General features: G+C 35.3%; 1 protein-coding gene across 10 annotated transcripts in view; it reads left to right on the top strand.

The window, feature by feature from the left end:
- The window catches only part of CENPE (centromere protein E), an 87,799-nt gene that overhangs the window by 61,671 nt on the left and 13,309 nt on the right, over positions 1 to 12,819 (top strand). For all 10 annotated transcript variants that reach the window (XM_074040968.1, XM_065545292.2, XM_074040967.1 and 7 more), the window contains 2 exons: positions 9,460 to 9,678; positions 12,550 to 12,735. In XM_074040968.1, the coding sequence (XP_073897069.1) occupies positions 9,460 to 9,678; positions 12,550 to 12,735 (405 nt within the window). The remainder of the gene's footprint in view (positions 1 to 9,459; positions 9,679 to 12,549; positions 12,736 to 12,819) is intronic.

The following is a 12,819-nucleotide window of genomic DNA, read 5'->3' as shown; positions in this document are numbered from 1 at the left end:
GCCTCATGTGCTTTAATAAACTTTTTTTTTAAGAGCAGTTTTAGGATCACAGCAAAATTGAGCAGAAAGTACAGAGAGTTCCCTTATATCCCATCTCCACAAACAATCTCCGCTATCAACAACCCACATCAGAGTGGCACATTTGGCACAATCAATAAACCTACACTGATACATCATTATCACCCAAAGTCTGTAGCTTACATTAGGGTTCACACTTGGCATAGTACATTCTATGAGTTACAAGTGTCAAATGACATGTATCCATCATTACAGTGTCATACAGAGTAATTTTACTATCCTGCCATAAAAATCCCCTGTGTTCCACCTATATTCATCACTTCACCTTCCTAAACCCTGACAGCTGCTAATCTTTTTACCGTCTCCATAGTATCACCTTTTCCAGAATGTCATATGTTGGAATCATACAGTATATATAGCCTTTTCAGGTTGACAGTTTTCACTTAGTAATATTTATTTACGTTTTCTCCATGTCTTTTCGTGGCTTCATAGCTCTTTTTTTTTTTAATGCTGGATAATATTCCATTGTCTGTATGTACCTGTTTATCTACTCACCTACCAAAGGATATTTTGGTGGCTTGTATGTTTTGGCAATTATGAATTCAGCTGCTGTAAACATACATGTATATATTTTTGTGTGGACATACATTTTCAACTTAAATACCAAGGAATGCAATTTCTAGATCATATAGTAAAAATTTGTTTAGTTTTGTAAGAAACTGCCAGACAGTCTTCCAAAGGGGCTGTACCATTTTGCACTCCCAGCAACGAATAAAATTCCTGTTGCTCCACATTCTCATCAGCATTTGGTGTTGTCAGTTTGGGATTTTGACCATTCTAGTAAGTGTATAGTAGTATCTCATTCAATCTCCAATTGTCTAATAACATATGATGTTGAACATTTTTTATAGTTATTTGTCATCTGTGTATCTTTTCTGGTGAAATGTCTCTTCAGGTCTGTTGCCACTATTTTAGTCAGGTTATTTGTTTTCTCATTGTTAAGGTTTAAGAATTGTTTGTATACTTTGAATATTGGTCATTTATCAGATGTGTCTTGAAAATATATTCTACCAGTCTGTAGCTTGTCTTCTCATTCTCTTGGCATTGTATTTCATAGTGCAGATTTTTAGTGTTAAAAAAAGTCTAGCTTATCAATTATTTCTTTCATAGATTATGCCTTTGAGTTTGTATCTAAAATATCACCAAACCCAAGATCATCTAGATTTTCTCCTATGCTGTCTTCCATAGTTTTTGTTTTACATTTAAACCTATGATCCATCTTGAGTTAATTTTTCTGAAGTGCTTAACGTCTTTTTTTTTTTTTTTTTTTTTTTTTTATTGCTTGTAGATGTCCAGATTCAGCACCATTGTATTGTCTTTGCTCCTTTGTCAATGATCATTTGACCACGTGGGATCTATTTCTGAGCTCTCTATTCTATTCCATTGATCTATTTGTTCTTTCATTGATAGCAAATCTGGAAACTGCTGATTTTTATAGTAAATCTGGGAGTCAAGTAATGTCAGTTCTCTCACGTTTTTCAACATTGTGTTGGTTATTCTGGGTCCTTTGCCTCTCCATATAAACTTTGGAATTAGTTTGTCCCTATTCACAAAATGACTTCCTATGGTTTTGCTGGGATTGCTTCTAATTTAAAGATGGAAAGAACTGACATCTTAACAATATCGTGTCTTTTTATCCATGAATATGGAATATTTCTCCATTTATTTGATTCTTCTACTTTTTTATCAGAGTCTGGTAGTTTTTTTCATATAGATCTCGTATATATTTGTTAGATTTGCCTATGTATTTTATTTTGGGGGGTGCTAGTAAAATGATAATGTATTTTTAATTTCAAATTACACTTGTAAATTGCTGGTATACAGGAAAGCTATTAACTTTTGTATATTGACTTATTATCCTGCAACTTTGCTATAGTTGCATATGAGTTCCAGGAGTATTTTTGTTGATGCCTTCAGATTTTCTATGTAGATAATCATGTTATGTGTAAACAGAGAGTTTTATTTTATTTCTTCTTTACAGATTTGTGTACCTTGTATTTCCTTTACTTGTTTTATGGCATTAGTTTGGACCTCTAGTACAGTGTTGAAAACCAGAGGTGAGAGGGGACATCCTTGCCTTGTTTCTGATCACAGCAGGAAGACTTCTAGTTTCTCATGATTAACTATGATGTTAGCTGTAGTTTTTTGTAGACATTCTTTATCAAGTTGTAGAGGTTCATCTCTATTGCTGAGAGTTTTAAATTATGAATGGGTATTGGATTTTGACAAATATTTTTTCTGCATCTATTGATATGATCATGTGATTTTTCTTCTTTAGCATGTGATGGAATACATTAATTGATTTTTGAATGTTAAACCAGCCTTTCATACCTGGGAAAAATCCCATTTGGTCATGTATAATCTTTTTTACACATGATTGGATTTGACTTCCTAATATTTTGTTGTAGTTTTCACATCGTTTTTTACATCTCTTTTTTTTTTTTTTTTTTTTTTTGAGATGGAGTCTCACTCTGTCTCCCAGGCTGGAGTGCAATGGCGCGATCTCGGCTCACTGCAACCTCCGCCTCCCAGGTTCAAGCGATTCTCCTGCCTCAACCTCCTGAATAGCTGAGATTACAGGCACACATCACCATGCCTGACTAATTTTCATATTTTTAGTAGAGACAGGGTTTCACCATGTTGGTCAGGCTGGTCTCGAACTCCTGAGCTCGTGATCCACCCACCTCGGCCTCCCAAAGTGCTGGGATTACAGGCATGAGCCACTGCCCCCAGCTTTTACATCTATTTTTATGAGAGATATTGGTCTGTAGTTTTCTTGTATAATGTCATCCATCATCTGGTTTTAGTATTAGAATAATGCTGACATCATAGAATGAGTTTCTGTTTCTATCTTCTGGAAGAGATTGTAGATTGTAGAGAATGGGTGTAGTTTTTCCTTAAATTTCTTAAATATTTGGTAGAATTCACCATTGAACTCATCTAGACCTGGTTCTTTCTGTTTTAGAAAGTTTTTAATTACTGATGCCATTTCTTTGATAGATATAGGCCTAATCAAACTGCCTTTCTTGTGTATTGGTAGATTGTATCTTTCAAAGAATTGGTCCATTTCATTTAAATTATCAAATTTGTGGGTTGTTCATAATTGTGGGTTGTAATAATTGAGTTGTTCATAATATTTTTTAATGTCCATGGGCTCTATAGTGATGTCCTCTCATCCATTTCTGATATTAGTAATTTGTATTATTTTTCTTTTTCTTAGTTTGCCTAGCTAGAGGTTTATTAACTTTATTGATCTTTTCAAAGAACCAGTTTTTAGGATATTTATTTTCTCTATTAATTTTTCTGTTTCAGTTTTATTGATTTCTACTTTAACTTTTATTTCTTCTGCTTACTTTGTATTTAATTTGCTGCTCATTTTTAGTTTCCTAAGGTTAAAGCCTCATTTATTGATTTTTAGGTCTTTCCTCTTTTCTAATACATATATTCAATGCTACAAATTTTCCTCTAAGCAGTGCTTTTACTGCATTCCACAGATACTGATAAGTCATATTTTCATTTTTATTTAGTTCAAAATACATTTTAATTTCTCTTTATTTCTCCTGTGACCCATATGTTGTTTAGAAGTGTGTTGTTTAGAACTGTATTGTTTAAATATCTAATTATCTGCGGATTTTTCAGCTGTTTTGGATTTCTAGTTTAATTCCATTGTAGTCTGAGAGCAGACATGGTATGATGAGTCCAGAATGTGGTCTGTCTTCACAAATATTCAATGTGAGTTTGAGAAGAATATATAATATGCTGTTGTTGGATGAAGTAGTCAATAGATGTCAATTGCATCCAGTTGATAGATGGTACTGTTAAATTCAACTATGTCCTTACTGATTTTTCTGCCTGGTGGATCTGTTCACTTCTGATGAAGAGGCATTAAAGTCTACAACTATAATAGATTGATCTATTTCTCCTTGTAGTTTTATCATTTTTTGCCTCAAGTATTTCAATGCGTTTTTGCTAGGTGCATGCAAAATAAAAATTGTTATGTCTTCTTGGGGTATTGATGTCTTTATCACTATGTCCCTTTATCCCTGATAGTTTTCCTTGCTCTGAACTCTGCTATGTGTGAAATTAGTATCGCTACTTCATCTCTTTTGACTAGTTTTAACATGGTGTATCTTTCTCCATCCCTTTACTTTCTACTCTATGTGTCCTTATATTGAAGATGGGTTTCTTGTAGACAACATACAGTCAGCTCTTGTTTTTTGATCTGCTTTGACAGTCTTTTAATTGGTGTATTTAGACCATTGACATTTAAGGTGTTTATTGATATAATTGGATTAGTATCTGCCATATTGTTTCTGTTTTCTATTTTTTGTCCTTATTCTTTGTACCTATTTTTGTCTTCCACATTTTTTCTGCCTTTTATGATCTTAATTATTTTATGATTCCATCTTCTCTGCTTAGCATACAAGTACACTTCTATCTTGTTTTAGTGGTTGCTCTAGAGTTTGCAATATATCCATTTACAACTAATCTGAGTCCAATTTCAAATAACACTTTCCACCTCACAGATAATATAAATATAAGTACCTTATAATAACAACGTATTTATCATTTCTCCCTCCCATCCATTGTATCATTGCCATCATTCATCTCACTTATTGATAAGCATACATAAGTTAGCTCAGTTAGGCATAAGAAAATAAGTTTTTGTTTTACCTTCACTTATTCCTTCTCTTGTGCTCTTCCTTTCTATATGTAGATCTGAGTTTCTGACTATATCATTTTCCTTTCCTCTGAAGAACTTCTTTTTAACATTTCTTGCAAGGCCAGTCTACTGACAACAAATTCCCTCAATTTTTGTTTGTCTCAGAAAGTCTTTATGTCTACTTCACTTTTGAAGAATAATTTTACATAGTATAGAATTATAGTTTGGTATGTTTTCTCACTCTACTGTTTTCTAGCTTGAATAGCTTTAGAAAAATCAGATGTAATTCTTACCTTCACTCCCCTATAGGTAAGGTGTTTTTTCCCTTCCAGCTTCTTCAAATATTAAAACTTTGATTTTTCTGAAGTTTGAATATGATATGCTTAGATGTAGTTTTTGTTTTGTTTTGTTTTGTTTGGTATTTGTCCCGTTTAGCATTATGAGTTTCCTCGATTCCTGGTTTGGTGTACATTGTTAATCTGTGGAAATTCTTAATCATTATTACTTCACATATTCCAGCTCTTTCTTTTTCTGTTCACCTTCTGGTATTCCCATTATGTATACATTACACCTTTTATAATTACCCCACAGTTCTAGGATGTTGTTTAGGGTTTTTTTCAGTATTTTTACTCTTTGCTTTTCAGTTTTGGAAGTTTCCATTGTCATATTTCCAAGTTGAGTTTCTTGCTTCAGCCAGTCTACTGATGAACTCTTCAAGGGCATTCTTCATTTCTGTTAACAGCATTTTTGATCTCTAACATCTCTTTATTTTTTTTCTCAAAATTTCTATGTCTCTTCTTACATTGTTTATTTGTTCTTGCATGTCGTCTGCTTTTTCCACTAAAGCCCCTAGCATATTAATCAATTTTTTTTAAATTTCTGGTCTGATAACTCTAATGTTCCTGGCATTTCTGACTCTGGTTCTGATGCTTATTTAGTCTCTTCAAACTGTGTTTTTTGCCCTCTAGTATGTCTTGTAATTTTTTTTTGCTGAAAAGCAGGCATGATTTACTGGGTAAAAGTAACTGTAGCAAATAGGCCTTTAGTAGTGTAGTGGCAAGGTATGTGTGGTGTGTGGCAGGTGGAGTATATTTCCCTGACTTCACATGGAAGGCAAGAGCCAGCTGAAACTTAGTATTTTCCCCTCCTCCAGATATATTAGGCCCTGATAAAACCCCAGTATGTTAGGCTCTGGTAAAATAGTTTCTGCTGAGGGCAGACCTTAAGAAAAAATAAAAATGCTCTCTTTTATTTCAAAATGGTTCCTTTTCTCCTCTCCTGCCAGACTCACAAAGGGATTTCTCCAATGTTGACTGTGATGACTTGATAGATCTCCTGAAGGTAAAACGCAAAAGTGTAGCGGCCACTGTATGACTAGGTCCCCCAAAGTTTTTAACTTTCAGAGTTAACACTGAGCTCCAATAGTTCATCATTGCAATTCAGGGTTTCCTACCCCATAACTGGTTCCTGCAAAGGTTTCTGCTCTGTTATGATTCTCTGTGTCTCCCTCTCTGCCTCTCCAGTTTGGGGAGCATCCCTTTGCCTGCAACCTCACTTCTCTGGTGGATCTAAGCAGACTTGTAGATTTTTTTTTCATCTGTTTTGCTTTTTCCTTGTTGTTAGGATGGACTGGTAGCTTCTTTTTTTTTTTTTTTTTTGAGACGGAGTCTCACTCTCACCCAAGCTGGAGTGCAGTGGCTCAATCTCAGCTTACTGCAACCTCCACCTCCTGGGTTCAAGCGATTCTCTTGCCTCAGCCTCCCGAGTAACTGGGACTACAGGTGCACACCACCAGGCCCAGCTAATTTTTGTATATTTTTTAGTAGAGACGGGGTTTCACCATGTTGGCCAGAATAGTCTCGATCTCTAGACCTTGTGATCCCCCCGCCTCAGTCTCCCAAAGCGCTGGGATTACAGGCATGAGCCACTGCACATGTCCTGGACTGGCAACTTCTAAACACCTAAAATGCTAAACTAGAAACTTCAAAATTGTGATTTTTTTTTTATCATTGTTCCCAAGGTGATCAGCCCAAATGTACTGAGTCATAAGGACTAACATTGCTTAAGACCAGTTTGTTAACTTGTTTTACATTTCACTGATTGGTATTTGTTGAGTGCAAAAGTAATTGCAGTATTCATCCTGCTTTCAGAAGTAATCCCTTCTCTTTTTCATTGGTAAAACATGTAATAGTCAAAAGATTGCTTCTTTTTATTAAATTGGAGCTGTGGTAGCTAGATTAATATTATCATTTCCAAAATATATTTTATAGTGCATATGTTTGGGTAGTTCTTTTCTGACAATTTAATTTCATCTGCAAATTATATTGGAATCATGTTGAAATAAGGAATAATGCCCTTTTTAAAAAGTTTTCCCATGGAGAGTTCATCCTATTTATTGATTAGCCAGAGCTAGCAAAATAGCAGTTGGCTATTTCAAGAAAAAACAAAAGAGTCCACAATCAGTAGAGAAAGGCACAAAACCGATGTTTGGATGAGATCCTCTCTATTTGTAATTTGATGTTTTTCTTGTAATATTGAGGACCCAGTTGTGATTAGAGAGTAGGGATTTCTACTGTGTGGATCAGCATGTATATGTGGCTTCTTCCAGTACATAAGAGTCGGCATTAATAACTTGGTATGGTATGAGGTCTGTAGTCCAGAGCCAAGGAGTGTTCAGGGTGTCAGGAACACAACGAATTTAAGATCTGAGCCTGGTAGAATGACCACAAAGCCACAAATGAGGTGATACCAATGGGGCATTCATGATGAGAACAGAAAGTACAATCAGTAGGAATTAGGAAGTAAAAAAGATATCAGTAATTTCAAAATTAGTTAGCCTTCAATATAAAAGAGTATTGTTTGTTATTCCCTGTACAGAAATACAGGATACTCAGATCAATTGCCAACAGCAGTGAGTTGTTTTCCCTTTTAACACTGAGGTTTGTTTTGTTTTTGTTTTTGTTTTTAGACAGAGTCTCGCTCTGTCACCCAGGCTGGAGTGCAGTGGCGCAATCTTGGTTCACTGCAACCTCTGTCCCCAAGTTCAAGGAATTCTCCTGCCTCAGCCTCCGAAGTAGCTGGGACTACAGGCGCCCGCCACCAGGCCTGGCTAATTTTTGTGTTTTTAGTAGAGACGGGGTTTCACCATATTGGCCAGGTTGGTCTCGAACTCCTGATCTTGTGATCCACCTGTGTTGGCCTCCCAAAGTGCTGGGATTACAGGCATGAGCCACCATGCCCGGCTAACATTGAGATTTGTAATGAAGCAGAAAAATAGATAATTGTTAAGTTTCTAGCTATGCTGTGCTGTTAGATATTGGTTAATGTTTCATTATCAGCCATAGCATATATAATGATTTTAACCTGCATAATTCTTCATGTTCTTTTCGTATGTTAGTACAATCTAATAAAGTGAGATTATCATCTTGCAGATCAATATGAATCCTCTCTAGTCATTATTTTATTGTCATCATCCACATCCAACATCTGAAATTTCAGAAACTGATGCAAACTACAAAGAATATTCACATTCTTTTAAAGTACTGTTTTAGAATGTTCTAAATAATAAACCTCAGCCTATACACTGTCCTAGAATTCTAGGGTTTTTTAAAGTTTTTTAAAAATATGTATATCAAGACCCCCCACCCCCGAGTGGATGCCATGGGTGGTACCAAACCCTATGTATTCTGTTTTTTTCTATACATACATACCTATGATAAAGTTTAATTTATAAATTAGACACGGTAAGAGATTAATAACAACAGCTAATAAAATAGAATTTTGAACAATGTACTATAGTAAAAGTTATATGAATGTGGACTCTCAAAATATGTTATTTTACTGCACTCTCGTTTCTTACGATGTGAGATGATAAGTGCCTACCTGATAAGATGAAGAAATATGAATGACCTAGACATTTTGATTTAGTCTTAGACTGCTATTGACCTTCTGTATTCCTGAATCCATGAATAATTCTTACTTGCAGTAAAGGGCTTGATGTCACTTTTTTCAGGGGATCCCTTGCTGAAGTCTTCATAGATGCTTAATGCTTGCTGGTCATCACACTGTCATCAACTAGAACACATTTCTGTTCTTGTCTTCCACCATAAATTTAATGCCTTTTCTAGCTTAACTAAGCACTTATCACACACTGTTGCAGGTTGAAGTGCTACAGCAAAAATAGCATAAATATCTCTTTCCTTCTTCACAATTTCACAGATAAAAGATTCATTCTAACCATAGATCTTAGCAACCTCAACATATGATGGTTTTTTCTTATTAAGTTGAGAACTTTTACCTTTTCACTTAAAAGAAGCACTTGACAGCTTCACTGTGGCATGTCTAAATTCCCAGCATTACTACTCTTGTGCTTTGGGGCCATTATTAATTAAAATAAGGGTTACTTGGACACAAGTACTGCAATACAGCAGCAATCAGATAATCAGGGCGACTATCAAGTGAACAAGTAGTGTATGCTGGACAAGAGGATGATTTACATCCCAGGCAGGACTGAGCAGGATGACTCAAAATTTCACTGTGCTACTCAGAATGGTGTGCATTTCAAAACCTGTGAATTGTTTATTTCTGGAATTTCCCATTTAATATTTTCAGACCATTTTTGACTGAGAGTAACTGAAACCATGGAAAATAAAATCGCAGGTAAGTGGGGACTACTATAACTCGTTTTAGAGCTATAATGGTATTTTACTGTCCAATAGGCCATAATGAATGAATCAACAGAGTTTGAGGAAAGAAGTGCTACCATATCCAAAGAGTGGGAACAGGACCTGAAATCACTGAAAGAGAAAAATGAAAAACTATTTAAAAACTACCAAACATTAAAGACCTCCTTGGCATCTGGTGCCCAGGTTAATCCTACCACACAAGACAATAAGAATCCTCATGTTACATCAAGAGCTACACAGTTAACCACAGAGGTATATAATTTCTTATAAAATTTTCTTCACTTTGCAGCTTCGCCACAGAGTTTAGAGCAAAATTATAGTATTTACTTATTACCGAACATGAATACATTTATTTTTGTAAGTAATGGGCTTGATTTTTACTAGTAGTTCTACTCTGGCTATCATTTAACTAAACTAATTATAAAGCTAGACATTATGTAAGATACTATTATAAAACATAAATTGTAACTTCATTTGATTATTAAATTCATAAAATATAGTTTAAGTTACTACCGCTTAAGGTACAATTACCATGAAAATTTTCCAAATCATGTGACTTTCTATTGAACTGTGATCTATGTCCGTATGCAGAACAAATATTCGCTTGGAGAGAAATAGCAATTTAACTTTTCTCTTATTATCACCAGCATATTTAATATTGCTTCATGTTGTAATCACAATAAAAATATGAGGTTAAAAATATAACAAGATTGTTATGCAGATTAACTTGTATCTAAGAACCAGTACATTATTTGAATAATCAAATTACCTTATTAACTACCCTTACTCAGGAGTCTAACAACATTGCAAAATGTTATATTGTGTTAGCACACAAAACGACTTTGTAGGGATCCCAATGGTAAATTAAAATTTATCATTTTTCACCAAAAACTTACGATAAAACATCAACCACCAGCTTAATGAAAACTAGATCACTAGTATACTGTGTTTTGATTTGTAGGGCATTACAGACCTCAGTCAGCTGGTACAGATAAAATAGAGGAAAGATGAAATCCATCTACCAAAATAATAATTTAAAGAAACAAAAGGAAAGTTGGTCAATCTTCAATGACCCAAGAAAATAGTCTAGCAGATAATAAAATATATGCTACTATCATTAGGCAAGTTTGATGCAAGAATGGACAAGTAGAGCAGTGGAACAGAATAGAGAGTTCAGAAATATACCCAATTAAGTATCAGAATGTAGTACAGGTGTATGATAACAGTAACATTCAATTCAGTGGAAAAAAGGATGGTTTACTTGGCCAGGTGTGTGAGTCTGTAATCCCAGTACTTTGGGAGGCCAAGGTTGGAGGATTACTTGAGCCTAGGAGTTTAAGATGAGCTTGGACAACATAGTAAGGCCCCGTCTCTACAAAAAAAAAGTGTTTTTTAAATATGTTATCCAGGTGCAGTGGCGTCCACCTGTAGTCTCAGCTACTTGGGAGGCTTAGCTGGGAGGATTACTTGAGCCTGGGAGATCGAAACTGCAGTGAGCCATGATCATGCCACTGCACACCAGCCTAGGCAACAGAGTGAGACACTCTCAAAAAAAAAAAACAGAAAAGAAAGAAAAGATGGTTTGCTTAATGCATGATTTTGATACAACAGGATAGCCAACTGGAAAAAAATAAGACTGGATTCCTGTCTCACTCATTAAACAAAAATGAATTCTAAATGGGCCCCCAAAAATCCAGACATTTTGCCCAAAAAAAAAAAAAAAAAAAAAAAGTGTGGTGTGTACGTGTGAATAATGTGATACTTCTATGAAAAGAGATTCTATATGTCCATGAAGACAAAAAATAGGAGCGATCTATGTGTTGATAATGGAAAGATCTGGAAAAAATATGTTCTCAAGTTTTAAAATAAAGCAGAACTATATTTAGTATATTGTGTGTATACTATTTTTAGAAACTATATTCATGTATATTTGGTTATAGATAGAAAATTTCTGGAAGAATACACTTGAAAAAGTTTAGTAGTGATTGCTTCAGGGTCAACTTGGGGTCTGAGAAGGGGAGGCTTACTCTGCATTATATGTCTTTGAATTTTTTTCTACATATTTGTGTTTTTCTATTTAAGATTAATAAGGGTGGGCATGGTGGTTCATGCCTGTAATCCCAGCACTTTGGGAGGCCAAGGCAGGCAGATCACCTGAGGTCAGGAATTCAATACTGGCCTGGCCAACGTGGTGAAACCCCATCTCTACTAAAAGTACAAAAATTAGCCAGGCGTAGTGGCACACACCTGTAGTCCCAGCTACTCGGAAGGCTGAGGCAGGACAATCACTGGAATCCAGGAGGTGGAGTGCAGAGAGCCGAGATTGTGCCACTGCATTCCAGCCTGGGCAACGGAGCAAAACTCCATCTCCAAAAAAAATAAATAAATAAAAATTAATGCCAGGCGCGGTGGCTCACGCCTGTAATCCCAGCACTTTGGGAGGCCGAGGCAGGCGGATCACAAGGTCAGGAGATCGAGACCACGGTGAAACCCCGTCTCTACTAAAAAAATACAAAAAATTAGCCGGGTGCGGTGGCGGGCGCCTATAGTCCCAGCTACTCGGGAGGCTGAGGCAGGAGAATGGCCTGAACCCAGGAGACGGAGCTTGCAGTGAGCCGGGATCGTGCCACTGCACTCCAGCCTGGGGGACAGAGCAAGACTCTGTCTCAAAAAAAAAAAAAAAAAAAAAAAAAAAAAAAACAAAAACAAATAAATAAAAATTAATAAAAGTAAAGGGAAAGATAAGTTATATATATTACTTTAGAGAGTCAATTAACAAATGTCGTTTGTTTAAGTAGTGTTCATTTAAAATATGAGTGCCTGTTTAATATGCTTAGCACTATGCTGACTAATAAATCACATAACCACTGTGCTGTTTTTAACTGCATGTTTTAAGAATTTGCAGACAGATTATAATATAAACCTTTGACATTTTCAATCCAAAAATCATCATCTAAATGAGGGAAATAACATGTCTATAGATTGAATGATGTTTGGCCTCTCTTTGTTAATATAATCTGTGAAAAGTTAACAATACCTAAATATGATCATCTCTGTCTCAAATTTGTATACTGTGATTCTGTCTTGATGATAGAGCTTATGAATGTGTGCTTTTTCTAATAGAAAATTCGAGAACTGGAAAATTCACTACATGAAGCTAAAGAAAGTGCTATGCATAAGGAAAGCGAGATTATAAAGATGCAGAAAGAACTTGAGGTGACTAATGACATGATAGCAAAACTTCAAGCCAAAGTTAATGAATCAAATAAATGCCTTGAAACAACAAAAGAGACAATTCAAGTACTTCAGGTAACTTAAACATAAAAATAAAAATTGTTTGTTTGTTTAGCATATTGAATTCAGCAAATCTCTTGGTGCTCTGTTCTTCCATCT

Source organism: Macaca fascicularis, chromosome 5 (genome assembly GCF_037993035.2).
Source record: "Macaca fascicularis isolate 582-1 chromosome 5, T2T-MFA8v1.1".
In the NCBI taxonomy this organism is placed as follows: domain Eukaryota; kingdom Metazoa; phylum Chordata; class Mammalia; order Primates; family Cercopithecidae; genus Macaca; species Macaca fascicularis.
This window is presented reverse-complemented; position numbering and strand designations above follow the sequence as displayed.